The 23,568-nt window shown below is 48.5% G+C and overlaps 1 protein-coding gene across 7 annotated transcripts in view; it reads right to left on the bottom strand.

Moving 5' to 3' along the window:
* WWC1 (WW and C2 domain containing 1) overlaps window positions 1–23,568 on the bottom strand; it is a 146,859-nt gene that overhangs the window by 42,794 nt on the left and 80,497 nt on the right. For all 7 annotated transcript variants that reach the window (XM_078066840.1, XM_036106733.2, XM_036106736.2 and 4 more), the window contains 6 exons: window positions 13,784–13,860; window positions 12,373–12,452; window positions 7,319–7,448; window positions 5,784–5,930; window positions 4,528–4,601; window positions 840–1,082 (listed from right to left, as the gene is read on the bottom strand). In XM_078066840.1, the coding sequence (XP_077922966.1) occupies window positions 840–1,082; window positions 4,528–4,601; window positions 5,784–5,930; window positions 7,319–7,448; window positions 12,373–12,452; window positions 13,784–13,860 (751 nt within the window). The remainder of the gene's footprint in view (window positions 1–839; window positions 1,083–4,527; window positions 4,602–5,783; window positions 5,931–7,318; window positions 7,449–12,372; window positions 12,453–13,783; window positions 13,861–23,568) is intronic.

Below are 23,568 nucleotides of genomic sequence, written 5' to 3'. Positions count from 1 at the left end.
AAACGGCTGTAGACATAGACAAAAGACCGCTGGGTTGGCTTTCTCCTCTCTTCCATAGGATGCTCGCAGCCATGAGCACTGGACTCTGATGTGCTTGCTTACAAGGGGCCAGGCAGAGCCTGCTCACCTTGATCCATCTGGCACCCCACCATGTGCAAGTGGGGCTTATTCGGGTCCTAGGGTACGATTGAGAGTTGGGTGCTGTAGAGCTCAGAAGGCTCCCTGAAGGTATCTTAGGACCCATCACGAGGTGACGCAGAGAGCATACGCCCAGGCACCTAGGACTTCTGGCCTGCTTCCGCTGGGGTGTAGGCAAGTTTACCTGCACCCCCCATCTAAACCAGTATTCTGCAAAGTGCAAACTGCAACCCCTCAGCCTGAGGTGACATTAGTGGGTCATGACCATCATGAGAAGAAACGCAATGTAAGAGAGACACTATCAGAGGGCTACCACACACAGAAAGAGTATGCACTGTTTCGTGAAACTTCTGTATCACGGGACTCACTGCCACAAAGTTGGCAAATGACTGGTCTACATTACATACGGTTATGTGGTTTACTTTAGTCAGAAGATAATTTCTGAAAACCTGCACCCGAGCAGACATTTTGGTACTGGGATTCCCTGCGCAAACTCCCAGGGAGCTGGTATTCTGGATGGTGAATCATTTCCCTCAATTTGCAACTTGGGAGAGTTGTGGGATCTTTAGACTGAGTGTTCTTAGGGCGGAGCCCAGGTGCCCCAGGTGGTCCCCCTTGCCCCTTCCCCTGCCTGGGCTGCAGCACAGACTGGCAGCGAGGGTAGGGCCCCACGCGCCCTCCTGGCCCCAGCCCAGCCCCACCTCTCCGTCAGGGCCTTGCTCTGCGTGTCCCGAGCTGCCTGCAGATCCTTCTCCAGCCGCTTCCGGGCCATCTCCAGCTGTTCCACCTCCCCCTGGGTCCACTTTCGGGGGCTGATGAAGCGCATCTCCTTCAGCAGCTCCTCCTTCTCGTTGATGAGGATCAGCCGGTCCCTTTCCGAGTCCAGCACTCCAGGCCAGGCCTCACTGTCAAGCTTGGCCAGCTGGATCTTCAGGTTGGCGATCCTGTGGGCGGAGAGGGGCACAGCGGGAGCAGGGTCACAGACTGTGTTTCTAAGGTTATGTACGAGGAGCCATGACAGCCTCAGAGCCATCTCTGGTGGTGACTGTCTTCACCGGACCAGCATGTCGTCTCAAGGAACCTATTTTTATCTAACCAACACATGGGGTGCCTACTCTGTGCCAACAACGAGTAGGCTCTGCAGGGGTGGGGAAGAGACATAAACAAGGCAATGTCCTTGCCCTGAGGGACACGAAGGCTGGTAGAACAGAGAGCTGGGTTCATCACCAGGCAATAACCTCCTACCGCCAGCTATGGGACCTTGGGCAAGTCGCTTCATGTCTCTGAAGGGAATAACAAAAGCTTCTTTGTCATGGGGTTGTGGTGGAAGGCTTTAGACATATTCCATGAGCTCTCAAAGCACGGTCTTTGTCACGTAGCAGGTACTCAAACGAATGCTTCTGCTGCTACCGTTTTATTACCTGGTTCAACCACTTATTAGGTATAGAACGTCGGGTGAACTCTGAAAATGAGCAATAACGTATTCAGAGGAACTGGCACTAACAGGTGCTCAACCAATGGCCATCGGGGGCCCACTACAATGACGGCAAATACTGCAGTTGCTAACTGCGTATTCCCAGTCTAGAGACTAGGGTCAGAGGCCTTGAGCCGGAGAGTCTTGGCTCTGGCCTTCTCGACAGAAGGCACCATTCTTAGACCATTCTGGGATCGTGAGCTTCTAGCACAGGGCCTGGTACACTACAGGCACTTATTAAATGTTAAAAGGAAGGAGTTGGGAGCTCCATCCTTTAACCTCTTTGAGACACAGTCTCCTCACCTGTAAGGTGGGGTCAATAATGGAACCTGCAAGGTGGGTTATGAGACCCGAATGAAAACTTACCATCAAGAGCTCTTTATACATTGCCAAGCGCCTGCTGCACAGATATAAAGTATAATTATCTTTGGACCAAAATAAGATCCACAATATAACTAAGATGACTGCTACAAATATCTCAAAGCAATCATGATGTGATCCTTTAGGATTTAGCTTTTGCAAAGACTTTCAGCATCACATCCTTGCCCCACCCAATCCCTACAGTGTGGATTAAGACCTGGCAGTGAGGTTGCTGGACAGATGTCCACAGAGGAGATGGATCACCTAAGCCTGCGCGTCATAAACACGGCCAGCACTTGTGGAGTGCCCAGGCCTCTGCACTCCCAGTCCGATCTTACCTGCAGACAGGTGGCCCGACCCTTCATTTACAGAAACACCGCTGGGGACAACATCTCCACAGCGTGTCATGAAAATTCCACGCAAACACATCTAGGTTTGCTCAGTCCCCAGCCACCTGCATCAGAGGGATTCCTGGAGTCGATTAATTTATATGCCACATTCACAAAGAGAGTAATCTGGGACAACTTTGTAGCTTCCGCCACTCTGAGGATGGAGTGATCTGGACAGATCTGGCAGGGGCTCTACTAGGCGCAGTACACTGAAGGGGTGATCGATGCTTAAGGCTTAGATGTACTTTCTAGTGGAGCTTTCCCAGTGCTCCTTGACCTTCAGGCCACCCACCTTTTGGTGGATCTGATGAAAAGCACTGGACTCGCTCTGCAGAAATGCACACATGACAAAACTTAGCAAGCAGACTTTTCATTACAGCCACCTGCCCTCCCTTCTTCAAGCCCTGCAGCCTCTGCTTTCCATTCAGCGGGCTGCTCTCTCCTTGACACTTAAACTACCTCTGGGTGAAAAGGGAGGCGTGAAGCTGGGTAATGGCAGATGAGCCAAGAAGCTCTGAGATGAGAAGTTTAATGGCTCAAGCCCAGAGGGGAGATTTCAGTCCTTGGGTCTCTCCAGAACTGATCCTCTAAGATAGGCATTACTGCAGGCTGGAATGGATCCAGGGTTCAGAGTGGTCCCCTTCAGAGGGGACAAGTGGCTGTCCAAATGCAGAAGTCCTGCTGTTTTGCTGGGCCTCTAGGGGGAGCTGAAATAATGCACAGAGTGTTTTCTCTACCTGACCCAGGATCCAATTTCTCCTCCTCCTGTTAATAATACTCCACATTTTCTTTGGGAAATCACTCCTACCATACTTAAGTCACTGGGGTCCCACAAGCTAATCTCAACCCCCTTCCCAGAGTTAGGCACATGACCCATGCCTGGACCTTCAGAGAATTCTAATTCCTCCAACTCTGCAACATGATCGGTCACCAGGAAAACCCAGGGAGCCTCAAACTCAAAATCCGTTAAATCTGTTGGGAAAGGCAGGTCCTCCTTCTGCTGGGGTTGCTAACCTGATAGTATATAACTCTAGAATTGCTGGGGGTCACCTTTACATTTTGATAGGAAAGTCTGTCAATACAAAGGCAAGCAGGGTACAGAAGAGAAAAACTGAGTCTATGTAACATGATTTGAATTCCTGGATCCAGCTGTGCCTGAAGTTGGTTTATCCTAGGACTTTGGAATTCAATAAGCCAACAAATTTCCTTTGCTGCTTCTTCTAGTTTCTGTAGGATTTCCGTCACTGCTGCAAAGGGTTCTGCGGCTCACACACAGTTGGCAGAGGGGCAGAGCCGGGCACTGCCACACTCTATGTGGCCTGGCTTAGAATGTCCATGGGCCAGGCAGCATGTGGATGCAATATGCCTGGCTTCATTCACCAGCACACTCTGTGGATTCTTTCCCAGGAAGGCTGGCTTCGTGCATAAGGAGATCACAGACTTGGAGCTAGACTGTTCAGAGTTCAAAATCCTACTCCATCATCTTGAAAAGTCATAAAACATCTTAGATCTTACCTTTCTCTTCTCTAACATGGAGATAACACAAACTACGCTATAAGGTTGTTTTTAAAATTCAATGAGACGATACACATACAAATGCTTTAATACAATACCTGGTGCATAACAGATGCTCTAAAAATAACAGCTTTGCTTACTGTTTTAACTTTATTTGTGGTGGTGGAACCCAACTGCTTAGGAGCCCGTGAAGCCACAGAACGTCTAAAGTCACTGGGGTCTACATGGTTTGTAAGCACAGCTGGCTCCCCATTGGGCAGGAGACACTGAAGTGTTCAGTGTCCAGGGTCTGTTTCGCCTTATTGCTAAAAACCTCAGTTGTGCTCCTTCAAACCAGGCTACTTACAGGATCATTGGAAAACCCTGATTATATAGAAACCGAGCCGAGTAAGTGGAAAGAGAACGAGGCTCTGAGGTTTCAGAGATCTGGGTTCAAAGCACAGTGCCACTTTTTACCTAGTTAAGCGTCCCTGGCTCAGTGATTTCCTCTCTGAGCTTCAGAGAGGGTTAAAATATAAATACCATAATCCTCATCTTCATAATCTTGGAGGACTAAAGAGAAGGAGGTGTATGAGAAGTCAGGCAAGGAGCAGACACTGTGCAATGGTAGTTGCCGTAACTGGAACCATCCCGCCCCCAGCCCCTAATTACCTTCTCTTAGCCTCTTCATATCGAAGGCGCAATCTGACCTTCTCTGCCAACTGATTGTTGCTGCTCGTGCCAAACTGGGGGAAAGAACAAAGTCGGGAATTATAGGGCCATTGTGGCCGGTGCGGAGTTGGATTTCAAGAGCTCATGAGAGACTTGACAGCTTGCGTGGGAAGTAGCTAAGAATAGCCCCCAATTACTGAGTTGGCTGTGTGATCGCAGGGAAGCTAGTCAGGCAAAGACACTTTCCTTCCTGCAGGCTGTGGGAAGACCCCCAAACTCAGACATCCATCACTTCCAGAAGAGAAGCGGAGCGCCCAGAATATCATCTTGCAGCCCCGAAGGGCTTGGAGCCCATTCAAGCTCCAGCAGCATGGAGGACAGCTGGTCAGGAGGAAACAGGGGCAGCCAATATACAAGAAAGGCATCCTGGGAGAGCTGGGGAGGGGCTCCACTGAAAACTCAGGGAGGCGGCAGCCGGGACTGAAACACTGAGTGATTGAGAAGAGGGTCCTAGAACCGGCAGGGAGGCCTACGGTGGCTTATAGATGGACACTTGGGTGGCATGGAGAAGGAGGGGACAGCCTATTGGCCGCATCATTCTGTCAAGAGCGGCAAGAAGCTCCAGGGCTCACCCAAGCAGACATGGATAGAACGTCTCTTCACAAGTGGGGACACAGCTATAGGAAACAGAGAGGAATAGCATTTAGCCACGGAGGCTGGGAGGTGGGTCTGCTCAATGTCACCTGTTCTAGGAAAACAAAAGTTCTCCAAATGAGCCAGACGGCCATGGGTCAGTCCTGCTCTAAAACTTCCATGGAGTAAATCCGGATGGCACTCACACTATTCACTACAGTGACCAGCCTGAGCTTTTGAAGAGAGCTGTCTGAAAGCCACATGTAACGTTTCAGGATGAACAGAGGGGAAAATATCACCTGATTTATAGCTGGTGAAAGAAAAGCAGAATGGTGTTACAAATCTGTAAGAAGGGAACCCAAGAGAGACCCTGGTCCTTCAGACCTGCTTTCTGTGCAGCATCTAGAGATGCAAGCACATGGCCAGGCAACACTCAGGACCTTGGAGTCAGCGCTGGCTTTTCCTCCACATCATCATCCTGGGGCCAAGCGGTCTGCAAGAGAACGGAGCTCCAGGAGGCTGAGTTAGCAGCCAGGCCCAGAGAGACACCGGTCAACTCCGCAGGTGAGAAACAAGAAGGGACTGCCCTCTACAGCCGTCTCCTGGATGCACAGCCTACTCACACTTCCCGAGATGTCCGTCTGGGAGCTCACGTCCAGGTACTGTTTCGGCAGTGGGAAACCTGAACTCTCCAGAGAGCTGCCGCTGGACCACAGGTCAGAGTGGGACCCTCTTTCCGTGCGGAAGCCATCCTTCAGCATGGCGAGGCTCTAAAGAGGGGAGGGGGCAGGGTTAGCAACATAACTGCCCAGGAGGGAGCTCTGCTCTGCCGCCCTCCGCGTGCTTCCCTCTCCACCTTGCGTCATTCAGTAGGAAGCCATGCTCACTCCGGTAACGTAAGTAAAAAGCTAGCAGCAAGTGGGCAGTTGCTCGGTGCCGGGCACCAGGCTGGGTCTTTTACTTGGGAGAGACTGCTATGGGCCCCAGCTCTGGAGCCACACTGCCTACCTTGGAATCCTGGCACTGCTACTCCCTAGCTGTGTGACCTGAGCTAGTTGATTAAGCGCTCTGTGCCTCAGTTTCCTCTCCTGAAAAATAGGAATAACCATAGGTCCTATCTCATAGGACTACCATACTGATTTAATGAGATGACCAGGGCAAGGTGCTAGTACAGCCAATACTCAGTACCTGTCAGCTTTACCATCAGCTTACTGAATCCTGACATCAGACCTGGGACTGATAATCCTAGTATTGTCCCCATTTTATTCATAAGGGAGTTGTTGCATGGAAAAGCTGGCAAATGACAGAGCAGGATTTGGTCCTGGTCTGTCTGACTTAAGACTCAGTGCTCTTAAATGCTAATCACAATAGGAACACGGCTCCCTGTCCACCAGGGCCTGAATGTTTTCACTGGGCTGCTGCCCTGGGCAAGAGCTTCGAGATCATTCTCTTTGTCATAGAGCGTAAAGCTCCCTTCACCAAATCAGTTACAGCCCCTCTGAGCCTGAATCCTCATCTGCCAATGGGAACACAAACAAATCCAGTATCTCTGAGGTCAGGGTAGTTCCTGTGAGGGGAGGTGGAGTGTCTACGGATTAAAAGACTAGGCTTCTGAGTCCGTGTTCATGGGTTCGAATCCTGGCCCCACCACTGATTCTGAGCTGTACTGTCATTATCTGCAGGAAGGGGATGAACTAGGCCTGGTGTAAGAGATAAGTGAGGCATGATGCATGCAAAGTGCCTGGCACGTGAAGTCACATCAACTCTCATCTGCTCGGTCCTCAGCACAGACGGAGAACATGGGATGAAATACTTATGAAGATGTTCCGTTCTGATGTCGGGGCTATCGGTGTCGGAACCGCCTCCCTATCCGGTTCTTTGAGAAGGAAGCCAGGTGGCTAGAAAGAGTGGCAAGGACATGACCTTTGGACTGGAGCAGAGGGCTCCTGGAACAACTCTGCCAGCGACGTGACCTTAGGCAAGCCACCTAATGCTTCTGAACCTCCTCTCCCTACTCCATAAAATGAGACTGAAAGCCCCAGAAAACCAGCGATGGGACCTCAGTGACTGCGTAGCGTGCAGAAGCAGCCTGAGTCCGGGCACAGAAAGGTGCTCGGGAGAAATCAACGTGGGATCCCCGTCACTGGAACTCTCGTACCTTAATGAGATCTTGCTTTTCTTTTTCTCCACAAGTGATGGCCTTCTTGATGGCTTTCGTTTCTCTCAAGACAGCCTGAGCTTCATCCAGTTTGTAGCTGCCCTGAGCATCAGACATTTTCTTATCGATTCTAGGAAACAGTCAATGGAGAAGGTCAGACAAAGATAGGGTGAGGGATGGAGTCTCTCCTGGGGAAAAGCAGACGACAGACATCAGTCCCGTAAGAAGATTCCTCTCTGTCCTGCACAGCCTCCCTCCCCAGGTCCGGCCTGTGGGATAAGGCACAGCAGGTTCCAGTGAAATGTCTCACGGTGTGGGGCTGCAGAATCGACACCACCCTGGAAGTCAAGGGTCCTCTAAGCATCAGCTCTTACAGGAAGCTTTCCCTGATTACCTCCCTGTGTCCTCCAGGCCGGGCTAGGTGTTCCCGTAACACTGTGCACAGCTGTGACCTACAACCATTACGTTGGGTTCTACTTAGTACTACGTACAGCAGTGTCCTTGACTGGTCTCTGGCAGGCTTGGGACACGGGTGCGACTGAATCCGCTCAGTATCTGGCATAGAACATTCCTTTAACTCGGGGTCTCTCAACCTCACTATCTTGACATTTGAGGAGGATGATTCTTCGTGGTGGGGGGCTGTCCTGTGCATTGCTGGATGTTTAGAAGCATCCCTGGGCTCTGCCCACTAGATGCTAGCAGCATCCTGACCCCAAGTTGTGACAACCAAAAATGCCTCCATATTTTGCCTAATGCTCCTTGGGGGAGAGGAGCAAGATCATCCCCAGCTGAAACCCACGGACTTTTTAATAAGCATTTGTGGAGTCAACAGGCATAATGAAAGAAAGTTGCGAATGATGAAAATCTCCCAGCCCTGCTACTCAGTAGCATGACCTTGGGCACGGCCCTCAATGCTTGGAGGCTTGGCTTGCTCCTCTAAAAACACCTGGATAATGTCACCTGCCCAGCCCATGTTCACGAAGCTGTTAGGAATGTCAAATGGATAAAGGATGGATAGTCAGGTGGTGGACTAGGATGTATGGGACCAAATCAAGCTTATCTAGGCCCCCCATACATGTTCATTTTGGTGGCAGAAAAGAGTTAAAAAAATAATTAAGGGTCTCGATGTCACTTTCTGAAGATCAGACCAAATCAGAGATGGTGGAGGTCTGGGCCCTCTGGCGAAGGAGGCTGTGGTGTGGAGAAGCTTCGGAGGAAAGAGATAAATTTTAACTGCTTCACATTTTCCCCAAAGGCTAGGCCTGAGGTCTCAGTCCCCAGTGGAGAAAAGGAAGTCTTACAGTCTGAGGGAACACCACAAACCCATTATTTCGGGATGAGAAACCACTCACAGGCATTCCTCTCTGGTTTCCTGCTAGAGGCCAAACTGTCCTGGGCTAAAAATAACCTGAGTGGGGAATCACGGATGGCGGGAGCAGGTTTTCATCCGGGTCTGTCTGTGCCTCCGAGCAGGAGAGGGAGAGAACCCGGGTCTCAGCACGGCCCTCCCCCTGCCTGTCCGTTAGTTCAGCCTCCGTGGAGAGAAAACAAAGCCCCATTTATGTCTCCCCACTAAAAATAGCCTGTCTGTTCCTTTCGAGGACTTGGGCCCGAGCAAGCCTGCCAGGTTGGCTAAGACTGGTCTCAGATTTAGTTTGAAAAATTAGTCTAAAGGGAGCTTTCTGGTAGCAGAGTCCTGCCTGAGATGCTCCGTGGAGAGGCAGGACCCCCAGGACCGGAGATGGCCCTGCCCCAAGGTGGGGGGAGGAGTGTAGGAGAGATGCCATTTGCTTGAGTGGGGCTGGGGGCTCTGGGGAGGGGGCTGTGCCCTGCTGTCCTCTGCCAACAGGATGGCTTTGAATCCTCAGCAGGATGAGACAGACGCGGTCTGTCTGCTGGGCCCTGGGCTCCTCAGACAGCCTCTACCTGATTTCCCTCAGGGGCCTTAGCAACCCAGGCTCTGGAATTTGGCTCCAGAGAGGAGCTCCAAGAGGGAACACTCTTGGGATTGGGGGGTGAGGGGAGGGGAACAAAGGGTCACCATTATGTGCTCACTGAATGAATCTTTTTTTTTTTTTTTTTTTTAAGGGAAAGAAAAATTGTGTGGCTGCAGGGGAGAGGAGGGTGTAGTGCGCTGCCTGTGTTTTAGAATTTCCAAATCACGCAGCTGTCCAGAGATTCACACAGCCGCTAGCCACAGCACAGCCACAGAGAAGAAGGGCAAAGGCTCTGACAGGAGCCAATTCCTCTCGGTCTTGCCCGGACAACTCTCACCTGGGCAGGGCGGCTCTGGGGACATGCGGAAAGATGCCGCATGGCCCTCCACCCACAGGGATGACATGCCAAGTCTCAATTCTTTCCTATTTACAAGGGCTCGAGGCAGCTGATGGACCCAAGTCCCGAGCTTTCATCGTGATTTTTCTTTTCAGTCTCCGAAGAGGTATCCTTCAATTCTCATCAACCTTTCCTTTTTTTTTAAAACTGGGGTTGCTGACCATGAACATGGTCATGACAGATGGACGAGTTTCACCTTCTCCCATGCTCTGCTAAGGGAGGAGGCTGAGAGGTAGAAGTGATGAGATCATCTCCCACCACTAGCCTCTGGAAAAGATCCCAGGGGACAAGGAAAGAGGGTATGTTTTCTGGGTATGAGAAGAAGGTTATTAAGGATGAAGCCAGGAAGGAAGCGGCAAAACCCAAAGTCTTGGGTTCTAATCCCACTCTGCCGCTTACTGGCTAGGGGGGCCTACAGTCTACTTTCAACCTCGTCAGTGCCCTCATCTGTAAAGTGGGGCAGAACAAAAACTTCTCTTAAAGGGGGAGAGCCAGTGAATTGAGGTGACTGATGCAAAATGCTTATGCAGCATAACCGTTAGCCTGGGGCAAACAGAGTTCATCTGAGTTCCTCCCCAAATCTAAGCCAGCAACTAGCTAGAGGTCACCCCCTCACATCCCTCGCCAACCCTTACACTCACTGCCAGGCCCTGTCACACGCTTCAGTTTCATCTTCACAATCACTTATTTTTCAGATAAAGAAACCAAAGCTCACAGGGGTTAAGTCATTTTTGCAAGGTCCCAGGGAGCTGGGATTTGAACCCAGGCCATCTGCCCCTTGAGGCTACATTCCTAACCCTCTATGCCAAGGTGTGCATGAAAGCAGATGCCTTCCTCTGCACTGAACATGGAGCTGGCTTCGGGTAGGGAGTGTGGGCGGTCAGCGCTGCCATGAGTCTTATCTGGGCCTGATATCAAACATCGGTTGGGTGGAGGGAGGAGGAAAAAAAAGGAGGCTTGTCTTTGGGGTTTCAGCGTCAGCTTACCAAGGAACAAGAATTTTCAATGCTGCTACAGGGCGACAAAGTGGTAAAACAGGTTTGTGGTGGCTCAGAGAATAATGGGAAATGTTCTAACCAGAAGCTCCTGAGGATTGCAGGAAGGGGGAGGAGGGGAGGGCCCCTGCGGTAAGATGACGTGGGAGTGAGTAACCTTTAAACTATGTGTTCAGAATCTGGAGGGCTCATGAGGTTATTTGCTTTATAGATCACAAATAGGACTTTTCTAAACTCATATTCCTGCTCTTGACTGTCACAGGCATATGGATATATACATATATAATAACGTATGCATCTGTATAAGCACACACACATAAAACCCTATTTTATAACAATTTATAATACAGAAAAGCATTATACACAATCTATACTTTCTTAAACCTTGTGTGGTGGGGGGTTCATGGTAGCTCCTCCCTAGGCAGTGGGGGCTTGGAGGATGGGAAGATGTGAGCAAGAACCAAGCAACCCCTGAGAGTGGTCACAGTTCCCTCGATTAACAGAGCCTGGAGACAGACATCCCAAGGCTCGGAGCTGTGGCCACAGAGTGGTCGGGGTGGATTTGAGGTTCAGAGGCTGAGGAAAAGGTATAGGCAGAGAGAGAGAGAGAGAAAAGGCAAGTGACTAGAGAAGCAGCTGTCTGTAGAGATGTGGCCTCCCTGGGAATCTAAGGGAGATGTCCCTTAGAACAGAGGAATCGACTGGCTGCTCTCCCTGGGGCTTCCAAGAGGGCTCCAGACACCTCTGCAATGACTGGACACTGAGTCCCTCAAATACACTGAACGTGACTCAATGCGTAAGTGTTCGTTGCATGTGTGACTATTCATACCGATAAGCTAATGCTTACTGAGCACTTACTATGTGACTTGGTTTCCTCACCTATAAAGTGGAGTTAGCTAAGAGAACATTCCTTATAGAGTAGTGATGAGGATCAAATGAGGTCACCCAGGCAGAAACAATGAAAGTGCTTCCCGGCAGAGAAACTGCTCAGCGAATCTTAGCTAGTATAATGATAATAGCAATCAACACACCTGCTCCAAAAAAACAATAGAGCATGGTGCCGTGCATGCTCGTCTGGTGATCTGTGTGTCGTGGAAGAGAGCCTTGTTCCTTCAGTGGGGCACACTGGCTGCTCATCTTTAGGGGCCAGGGGAAAGAAGAGTTTGTTTTGTTTGCGTGTGCACCAGATCCTACTGGATCTCCTGGAGGAGATGAGACAGGTGCCCAGAAATGCCCAGCAGTACTTGTTTCTGTGACTGGCTGGTAAAACTCAACAGAACGGGACAGACTTTAATGGCTTCAGGAATTCAGAGGACAATGAGAACTCTGGTTTGAAGGGATTTCCCTTGGGGTGCCTGGGTGGCTCAGCTGGTTAAGTGCCTGCCTTCGGCTCAGGTCATGATCCCCAGGTCCTGGGCTCAGGGTCCTGGGATCAGGCCCCCGCATCATGCTCCCTAAGCAGGTAGTCTGCTTCTCCCTCTGCCCCTCCCCCTGCTCATGCTTGCGCACTCTCTGAAATAAATAAAATCTTCAGAAAAACAGAATGAAATGATTCCCCTTGTCTCTTTCTACACCTCAACCTTGGGTGACAGTATTTTCAGTAAATACCAGTGGACTAGAACTGGAATTGAATGATTAGAGCGGCCTTACATGAGAGACACAGACACAGGGGTAGGAAGGGGAGCACGGGACACCCCCACGCTCTGCACGACAGAGTGGACTTACTTCTTCAGGGTCTGAAAGCCACGCTCTTTGAACTGCAGCTCTTGCTGGAGGTGAACCATCTCTCTCTTGAGCTTGTTGACCTGGATGGCAGAAGACCACAGAAGGGGCTAGATCAGTGATTGATGGAACCACGGGCTGCCTTCTCCTCTAAGGGGAACCCAGAGCCCCCCACAGCCCCTACATAATGACTCAGGTCGATATCCCTTGGCCACATGGTCCTAACACCTTCCCCTCACTGATGTTGCCTTGGTCTCTGCAGCTGCTCGTGCAGTCAGCATCCCAGCCCAGCTGTCCTGCAGGTCATCCTGGGTCAGCCCTCACTTGAGGGAAACAGGAAGTGGACAGGTGCTAGCGGCCCTGAGATAGAGCTTCGCCTTCCCACTGCCTCGCTGGGTGACCTCTCTCAAGCCACCTTGCCTCTCTGAGCCTCCCTTCCCTATTCAGACAGAAGAGAAACATGGTCATTTGCAGGGCTGTGCATTACCTAAAGCAGGCAATGGGTATGGGAGTGCGGTGCATGGAGGCGAGAGGCAAGACACGGCTCATGGAGCCAGATTTGACCTGCAGGAATGCTTTGTTTGGCTTGCAGTTATTAAATCAAAAAAGTTCATTGCTAATAATGAAATATTGAGAGATTTCCTATAATAAGCCTAAGTATAGCTGTTTTCTAAAATTAGAAGATCTGCTGACACTGAGCCCTCATTCCAGCATGGCCCCAAGAGGGGAGGGCTAAAATTCAACGACCCCTTTAGACAGGGCACAGCTCTCCAGGTTGCTCACTTCCCACCACTCCCTCCTGCTTCACCCCGAGCCCACTGCCCCCTTTTACATTTTCTTGCAGGCATCTGACTTTGGAGAACCTGCTTGAAGTGTAACTGAACCAGTGTTCAAAATACTGGCTTTACCTCAAGCAAGTCCCTTAACTGCTGTGCCTTAGTTCCACATCAGGACAATGGGGATCCTATTTATTCCCAAGAAGTCAGGAAGTAATTATTGTGACGTAGTTAAATAAGACGATGGAGAACAAGCAACAGCTAGGAAGACAGCGCACTACGTGAAGCACTGTGGAGGCAGCCTGAGTCCTTGTGACCCTGGGCAAGTTCCTCAGCTCCCCTCAGCTCGTGTGTGCTCGTCTTTAAAGTCCAGACACTGACAACAGCTGCTTCACGGGCTTGCTTCGAGAACTCGAGACAGAAAGCAGTGAGCACTGCGCCGGGGATGCCGTGAAATGGCAGCGGCGGTTGCCATCACAATTGCTATGACAACTGCCACCCCCGCTATTATTCGGGATCCTGGCAGTCGGCACTGGCCGCCACTGCCTGGTGGAAGCACCTGCTCTGGGCTGGTGGGCGGGGAGGGGCCCGTGGCTGCTGCCGTGACCCCTTCCACAGGACACGCAAAGGGGCCCTACCCGGGATTTCGCGGTGGCAATTTCAGCTTTCAGGATCTCAGGGTCATACTTGGAGCTGGATGATGAACCCGACACCACTGCAATGAGAAAGGGAAAAAAAAAAAAACCAGTTCTGTAGGAGAAACACATTTTGATAAAGATGGCTTGTTTGGCCATCTACATAAACCCAGAAAGGAATGACTAAGAGTGAACCACCTAAGTGTCCAACAAGGGGGGATCTGCTAGATAAATAGGGTGCATGGTTAAATGAGGACAATACGACTTAATGTGATTTAAAATGATGGTGCAGGGGTGCCTGGGTGGCTCCGTCCGTTAAGCATCTACCTTCGGCTCAGGTCATGATCTCAGGGTCCTGGGATCGAGTCTTGTGTCGGGCTCCTTGCTCAACAGGGAGTCTGCTTCTGCCTCTGTCCTTCCCCACTCCCTTCACTCTCTCTCTCTCTCTCAAATAAATAAGTAAAATCTTTAAAAAAAATAAAATAAAATGATGGTGTAGGAAAATCCTGAACAAGGGAAAATGTCCAGCATGTGCTGCTACCTGAAAACAAGTGTACAAAAAACTATAAAGAAAGTTAAATTTGGAAAATATACAGTTAACAGATACACATGCATATGCATCTAAAAAAAAGCACAGAAAGAAATATACCAAAAAGATAACACTGATATCTACTCGAGATGTAGATGATGAATAGTATCTTCATCTTTGTGTTTTTCTTTTCTACATTTTCTAAGATGAACATATTTTTATAATCAGAAAAAAATTAATAAAAATATTATTTATCATACTTCAAAATATTAATGTATATTTTTAAGGGAAAATAAATTACTCATAATCCCATCACCCCAATGCAATAATCTTTTCTCACAAGTTACTTTCCACTGCTTATCCACAGTTCGTTCTTTCTTTTTTTTTAAATTTTTTATTTTATTTATTTGAGATAGAAAGAACATGAGCAGGGGGAGGGGGGCAGAGGGAGAGGAAGAATGAGAAGCAGGCTCCTCGCTGAGCAGGGAGCCCAACGTGGGACTCGATCCCAGGACCCTGGGATCATGACCTGAACCGAAGGCAGACACTTAACTGACTGAAGACCACCCAGGCGCTCTGGGTATCCACAGTTCTATTATGTAGTTGTAATCTTACCGCATTTTTAAAAAATTTTAAAATAGTATTCAGGTCTTGAAAAGATACTTAAGATTTACAAAAATGAGCACAACAGAGTAAAATATATTTAAAGTAAGGAAAATGAGACAAAGGAAATCCAAGAATGAGGGAGCACACCCACAGGTGTGAGGTGAGTTAGGGCTCAGGCAAACATGGAAGGTCCCACTTCCTTACCAGGTGCCACGGCCTGGCTCTGAGCTTCCTAACTGGTGATGTGAAGAGGGAAAGGGGCCCGATACAAGAGTCCTGGTGCCCTTACTGCAAACACAACCTCACTGTTCAGGGAAAGGAGAGGCATTCTTGGTATGGAGGCCAGAGAAGAGTTTCTCCCGTGGGGCCTTAATCCTACCATCCGTGCAATTCCATTCTCCCCCACCTTTCCACCTACTGTCCCCTGGACACTGTGTGTGCACAGAGATATCACCTGCTGGGGCCTAGAGTTTTCTGAGGATAGAGACTGGTGGCAATTTCCAGAGTCCAAAGGTAGAAGTGACAGTTGCGAAGGGGATGCTGCTCTTTGGATTTGGTTAAAATACTGGAACGGATCTTCTGATCACGCACGAGGAAAGTTAAAACCTAACACTGGAAAGTTCAGGAGAAGGGAAATAAAAGTGTTCTGCATAATTACAGAAAAGATGTTCTGCACCAAAGGCAGTGTTGCATTTCTGCCCAGTTTACAGTGCTGATGACGACGAAGGGGAGGAGGAGGTGGAGGCTGGGTTTTACTACAAGAGATGGGTGGCAGGGATACCTGGGGGGCGGGGGGGAGACCTTGTGGTCCTCCTTGTGAGCATGGAACAGAGACTTCAGATACAGATTTTTGTTTCCAATTGGAAGCTTTCATTCCTGCATTCTCATTCCTCTGGTGTTTGCTGGACTTCGGGATTTCAGGGTGGGACTTGGCTGGGTACATAGCTGGTGGCAGTGATTGAAGCCATATTCCCCAGACAGGCACTTTTCAACAAAATTTTAAGGTTGTTAATATTTGTTACCCACTGATCAACTGTAAAAACACGGTGAAGAGAGTCACTGGTGAGGAAGATGGGGATAGCTCAAGAAGAAGGGTGTCCGTTCTGTGAGCGCCCCATCCTGCCAACCACTCTGCTATCAAGCTGTGCCGCTGGACTGGGGTTGACAATTCAGGGAACTGTAAAGGTGAGCATGGAAGCAGCAGCATGGGGAGAGCCCTTGAAAAATTGCAAGACCTCACCCTGCCAGGGAGAGCACGGCTGTGGGGACCAGCAATGCCACCCAGAGCTGACCTGCAGAACGTGGAGGTGGTCCTAGGGCATGCTCAAAAATCTTGGGAGGGAAGGGAACCCAAAAAAGAACAGACTCCCACCAACTGGGCCACTGGGGGCTTGAATTCTTATGCTCTGGGGTACTACTGTGAAATGCACTATCTGTACCCCAAAGCTGCTGAAATGGGATGTGGCCTGTTATTATTTTTTAAGTAAACATTTTATCTAACTAGAAAATACATGTGGAAAGGTGCACAAATCATGTGTGCAGCTTGATGAATTTTCACCAAAGAAACACACTCGAGCTCTTTCTGCCCATGGGTCCTGTCCCTATGCTTTAATAAAACCATCTTTTTGCACTGATGGGGGGAAAAAAAAGGTCACACACTCAACTAATCAGCACTGCAATCAAGAAACAGGTCATCAACCTCCCTCCCCTTGGACCCCTATCTCTTCACTATTCCTCCAACAAAGGAATTTTATATTCAAACTGGACCTTAAAGGCTGACTTTAAGTGCCCACCTTTTTATCGTTTTTAACTGTTAAGCTTTTATTCAAGTTATATACAAACACCAGTTTAACAGTCCAACACAGTGCAAGGTTTTGCTCTAAAAGAACATTCCACAGGGCCCTAATCCCATATCTCACTCCCCAAAAGGGAGCCATTTCAATGTGTTCAGCTAATTTCTTGGTTATCAAAAAGCAGCAAGGTATTTTTGGTTTAGGCATTATTTACTCACTTATCTCTCTGGAGGCCAGGGATTTAGCTTCCTTCCCTTCCACAGCCCTGACACCGCACGTGTGCCCCCCTCCCCGCTCCCCATCCTCACAGACAGCACCATCTCCCCATCTCTGGGAAAGCCACCTTCAGTGTTTGCATTACTTTTACTTTGTAAACACTCCTCGGGCCAGAGGCACGCAGCTGACTCCGTTTACTTTTCCTTTCCAGCACATTTTTGGGGGTTTGTTTTTCCTAGAGTTAATAATTGTCATTTTTATGCTTGCTCACTTTCTACAAACTTCTCACAGATTCCACCTCATGCTCTGCCAGTTATCTGAGCCTCCCCTCCCAGGGTCCAGGCAGCTGGTCGGCTCCCTGCCCGGTTCCACTTTTGGGCGCTGCCTGGCCCGGGCACGTGAGCTGGTCGCTCTCTCTGCCCTACAGGCACCCTGAGATGCCCTCCTTACCTTGCTCCTCTTTCCTAAATACCACGTCTTCCTCTCCTACCAGCTGTTTCAGTAGAACACCAGCAGCTGCCCAAGAAAAGGAGACCACAAAGGAAAGAAACTTTTGAAACTGTGCCTGTCTCAAAATATCGTTGCTCTACCCTACAGTTGATTAAAGGTAGTTTTGCTGGATATAGAATTCTAGGTCTGAAGTGATTTTCCTTAAAAATTTGAAGGCATGACTCCATTGTCTTCCAGGTTTCCAGTGTTACTTTTGAGCTATTCTGAGTCCCAGGAATTTTTGTGTGACCTGGTTTTTCTCTCTGAAAGCTTTCAGGATCTCGGACGGCTCCATGTTTGAAGTTGCACCATGGGTATGTCTTGGTGTGAGCTGACTTTCATGCATTGTGCTCGCTGAGAGCCCTTTCAACCTAAAAACTCTCCTCCATCTGTTCTGGGAAATTTTTCTGAAATTATTTTACATGATGCTCCTTCTCCTCTGTTTCCTCTGCTCTCTCTGGAACTTTTATTACTCTGATAGATTTCCTGGCCTGGTGCTCTATTTTGTTTTATTTTTCTCTTTCACTTTCTATCTCATTCTATTTTTGCTCTACTTTTTAGAAGATTTCTTCGGTCTTACCTTCCAGTCTTCCTATGGATTTTAAATTTCTGCTATTGTATTTTAATTTCTAAAGCTCTTTTGTGTTCTCTCAATGTTCCTTTCTATAAAAGGTAGCATCCTGTTCTTGTTTCATGGGTATGTAGCTTCCCTTGAGGTTTTCTTCTTCATGCAGACTCCTTGGTCCCTCCACACACCACGCCCCCCACCCCCAATCACCACGTGTTTGTTTTCATCTCTACTTTTCATGCCAAAGTCTTTCCTCAGATATCTGGAATCTCAGCTGTCTGCTCACATTTAAGAGTGGGGCCCCAAAAGCAGACTGGAGTGGAGTTTGTTGACTGTGGGTTACGTGGTACATGATTTGGCTGGACTGTTTCACCCAGAAACTTTTAACGGCTTCCCATCTCTTTTATCCGGTCAGACTCCCCAGCCTCTGCTACTGTCCAGCCTGGGTGGAAAGAGCCTGGCACCATTCTGGAGAACCAAGTGGTACATGTGAGCTGAGGTCTCAAATCCTGTGTGTTCATGTTCACTTCTCACTATGTTTTCAGTGTGATTCATCCCAGCTTTGAACTTGCCTTGTATCCCGTAGTCCAGAGATTCTTTATTCTTTTGGAAAAAAACCCCCGAAAAACTCTTCAGTCTTTTGCCAAGTTGGGGATGGGACGAACCAATTTGGGGAGGAGATCTGGTAGTCCTACACAAAACAGCTTTCATCCAATCCTCTTTATTTGAGGCCCTTCTCACTTCACTTGCTCTTCCAGAGACAGCCATGGCTTCCAATTCCCACACCTTTTGCCAGTGACCTGTGTAGACTAGGGTGCTGGTTTTCCTTGTGATTGAACCATATTCTTTCCTCGGGTCTATCAGATAGGTTGTCACCTGCCCATCTAATTTCCAGCTTCCACATCTTATAGTTGCTCTTTTTTTTCTCCCGGTTTCCCTGTCTTTGTGCATGTATTCCTTAAAAAAAAAAATTCTCTTATTTGATATTTACTTTGTTTCAGGAGTGAGTGAGATCAGGTGGGTGGTTCAACTGGCATTTTTAACTGCTAGGTTCCCGATGATTTTTTTTTTTTAAGATTTTATTTATTTATTTGAGAGAAAGAGAATGAGAGAGAGAGAGCATGAGAGGGGAGAGGTCAGAGGGAGAAGCAGACTCCCCGCTGAGCAGGGAGCTCGATGCGGGACTCGATCCTGGGACTCCAGGATCATGACCTGAGCCGAAGGCAGTTGCTTAACCAACTGAGCCACCCAGGCATCCTCCCAATGATTTCTTTTTCACATGGGAGACCAAGGCCTGGAGAGAGGAAGGAACATGATGAGGTCCCAAAGAACCCAGCTCTCCTGAGTTCTCATCTTTCAGAGGACAGGAGGACCCAAATGTAACACAAGAACCTTAGAATTTGACTGGCTGATTTGTATTAAGAGAAGTGTTTTTGCGGTCAGATACTCCTGGGTATAAAGGCTAGCGCTGCCACTTTTTACCAGTGTGACCTTGGAGAAGCTCCTTTCCCTTTCTGGGCCTCAGTTTTCTGATCTGTAAAATGGGAATGACAGTATCTTGTAGGATTGTTTGGAGGGGGAAGGTCACTTTAAATAACATATGTGGAGTGCCCATCATACTGCCCTGCAGGAATATAACAGGTGCACATTAAATGTTAGTTCTCTTCTCCTTCTCCATGGAGCTAGAGACTGCACCAGAAGTGACAACAAAGTCTCCATCCCCAGGGCAGGGCCCCACCTGTGGCCAGGCCCCACTGCAGCCAAGGCCAGGTGGCAAAACTCTCACAAGCCTGGGCAGGCCATCTGAATTAGAAGCAAGGCATGTGATCTCACCAGTCTATCAACATGTTGCAGAGCTTGACTTGGAAGGCAGACCTGGCTTGTAAAACCCAAAGAAAGTCATGAGACTTGAACTGGGATGCTTAGGCTGGGGACACCCCAACTCCTGGCTGGTTTGGATCTCAGATCTAATTACCGGAGATGACCCTAGTCACTTCAGATGGAAGTTCTTTAACATCCAAATCAGTGGTGCCTTTGGACTTGATGGAGCTCTTGGGAGCATCCAAGAGTTGTATGACAGGACTGCATCATTGCTTCCTACCCCTGATCATGTATTTATTCTAACTGGTTAAAATAAGAATAAATAGATCTATTAAAATCTTATGTCATTTCAATGCCAATGAATTAATGATGTCAAATAATTGTTATTATTTATTGAGAGCTTAAGAATATCACAAGTATTATTCCAAGTACTATATATCTGTTAACGAATTTAAGCTCCGTAACACCTCAGTGAAGGTGATACCAGTATTATGTCAATTTTATAGATGAAGAATTTGAGGCAGAGAGAAGTGGCATAACTTGGGCAAGGTTACATGGTCAGTAAGCTGCATATCCTGGATTTGAGTCCAGGCAGTCCAGCTCCAGAGTCCACACTCTCAAAATATTATGTGAAGTATTTCCTGCCAAGAAGAATATTGAACCATTAACATGTTCTGAAGGTACTGTTTTACCTATACCATTGGTTTTCGACTCGGGGAATTCTGCACCCCCCTAGAGTACATTTGGCAATGTCTGGAGATATTTTTGGTTGTTACAACCTGGGGTGGAGGGGTACTACTAGCATCTAGTGGTTAGAGGCCAGAAGTGCTGCTAAACATCCCACAATACACAGGACAGCTCCTACAATGAAGATTTATCTGGCCCCAAATGTCAATCATATGGAGGTTGAGAAACTCTGACATGGACCCAGGAGAGGAGGGGACTATTAACATTTCATATTTAAACGGAAGGAATCTCAGATGTAAAGAGATGTGAAGCATGTTCCCCAAGAAGACACAGTTAACAGTGGAATGGAGATTCAAACCCAAGCCCTCTGACTTCAGAGTCCAACAACTGCCATCTCCCACCGCCAGGCTTCTCTGTGGGAATGCATTATTCCTGCCCATTTGGCTCTTTTCCCCACCCTGACCTTTTATTTTGGAAACTATAGGTACAGAGAATTTGAAAGAATAATATAATATATGTCCTCCTCTACCTAGGTCCACCAATTTTTAACATTTTCCCACATTTGTTCTATCCATCCTTCTGTCCACTCCAATTCTCTCAGTGGGACACCTGGTCCAGAGCAAGCCCTCAACAAACGATTACTGAAAATGGTGACCAAAAATGAAAGCCTATCCTATATTCAAAGCCACCAACGTGTCATCGGCAGCTACTAATCAGCTCACTTACACTGATGGCATAATTGTTTCTTTTTGTTCCTGCTTTTTTTAAAATGAAGCTGCAGGTAGGATGCCACATGCATGCCTTCGGAACAAGGACATTCTCCTACCTAGCCACAACATGATGATCACACGTAAGACAATCTTCCAAATGCCCGAGGATGTCTTCTATGGCTGCTTCCCACCCTCCACCCCAATCCAGGGTCTAATCAGGGTGCAGACATTTAATTTAGTTTATGCATCCATAGCTTTTTTTCCCCCAAGTCTAGAATAGTTTCCCCTCTTTCCAGTTTTTCAGTACCCCCGACCCCGAAGAGTCCAGGCTGATCATCCTGTAGGATAGTCCACATTATGGATCTGTCTGGCTGTGTCTTGATGATTTGATTGATGGTAAACATTTTTGTCAAGAAGCCTCCATGATGTTCTTACTGCACCACATCAGAAGGCACGTGATACCAGTTCGTCTCCTCATGGTGAGGCTATTTTACACCTATGTGAGGTGGTGGCTGCAGCGCTCTCCCATGCGAAAATACACGTTACCCTCTCAAAGTAGTAAATGGTTTGTGGGGTGATAATTTGGTTCCATGTAAAAAGCATCCTGTCCCCCAAAATAAGAAGTATTGTTTTTATACACACTTGTCACTTTTCAGAGAGGAAGAGGGCTTCAGAGAGAAAAAAAATGACCCTACCTCTTCAAACCTGTGTTTCAGTAGGGACAATAGTATCTCCCTGCCAGGGCTGTGGTATGGATCATGCTATAGACCGAATTCTGTCCCCCGCCCTCTCCCCACCCCCATCCATATGTTGAAGCCCCAACCCCCAGTGGGATGGTGTTTGAAGATGGGCCTTTGGGAGGTGGTTAGGTTTAGATGAGGTCACCAGGGTGGGGCTTTCATGATGGGTTAGTGACTGTACAAGAAGAGACACGAGACAGCATGCTGTCTCTGTCTCTCTGCTATGTGATGACACAGTTAGAAGACAGCCATCTGCCACCAGAACCAGACTATGCCGACACCCTGATCCTGGATTGCACGTCTCCAGAACTATGGGAAAATACATTGCTGTTGTTTAAGCCACCTAGTCTATGAGATTTTGTTATGGCAGCCTGAGCTGCCTAAAACAGATCAAGTGCTAAAACACTCAGGACAGTCTCTCAGACATTACTGGACCTAGAAAAAGCGAATGAGTATAATACAGTTCTCTTCCATCATCTGAGATGCTGGGGGTTTGCTTGAGTCACCAAGGAAAAGGGCAAGGCTGGGACCGTGAGTAATTGGGCAAGTTTTGTCCCCCCTGGTGCACTGAACTCCTCAGAGCAAGGGCTTCGCACAGGAGAAGTGTCCAGGGACCCAGCCGAGCAATGGCCACCATAACAGCATGGCCTAATGCTGGCCCCTGGCCCACAGTGAGAATGCTGGAGGGACAGACGGTCTGGGTTTAGAACTTACTGCTACCTCTTGCCAGCTCTAAGACCCTGGGCGTGTCACCGACCCCTCTAACCTGTTTCCTTATCTATGACAGGGGATATTTACTGTGCTTGCCAACAGGGTTGTTAGGAGGATTCAATGAAACAGCATGTTCGGCCTGACATATTCTAAACACCCAGTAAACATGGGGGAGGACTGGTTATTAGAAATAGTGGTAAAAGACAAAAAACACAGAGGAACAGGGGTGTGGGCTCCTGAGCAGATACCGTTCTGCACTGCACCGGGAACGAAGGACTGGGGGACCCGCATGCCTGTTCTGGAGACACCAGCGTGAACCGGGGAGACAGGAGCCCCGCCCTTACGGAGTTAATATGCCAGCGCAGGGAACACAGACAGACCTGTAAGCAGATGTCTTGGGACACACGCTACGAAGAAAATAAACAGAGAGCCCTTACACAGGCTACCGCTGGGGAAGGGGGTCTGTGGATAGAGTTGTCAGAAGCAAGCCTCTCAGAGATGACAGGAAGAATGAGACTGGAAGGGTAAGAGGCAGCCAGCTGTGCAAATGGACAGACAGAAGAGCATTCTAAGCAGGGGTGCAGCAAGAGCAAAAGCCCCGAGGCGGAAAGGCGCAGGGCAGGCTAGGGGAGTGGGGGGCTCTGGAGCCTGGTGAATGAGCCTGAGGTGCAGGGAGTGGCCGCAGGGGACGAGGTGGGGGTGGCTGGCAGGGGCCTGATCACAAAGGGCAGTGGAGGCCATGGAAGGAACGACAGGAAGGTTTTTTTTTTTTTTAATTGTGGTAAAATATACATAACATAAAGTTCACCACTTTAATCATTTTTAAATGTCCAATTCAGGAGCATTGAGTACATTTATATTGTTGTGCAACCATCACCACCAACCATCTCCAGAACTTTTTCATCTTCCCAACTTGAA

This window comes from Halichoerus grypus, chromosome 2 (genome assembly GCF_964656455.1).
Source record: "Halichoerus grypus chromosome 2, mHalGry1.hap1.1, whole genome shotgun sequence".
NCBI lineage: Eukaryota > Metazoa > Chordata > Mammalia > Carnivora > Phocidae > Halichoerus > Halichoerus grypus.
The sequence above is the reverse complement of the archived record's forward strand: the minus strand, read 5'-3'. Positions and strand labels throughout refer to the sequence as shown.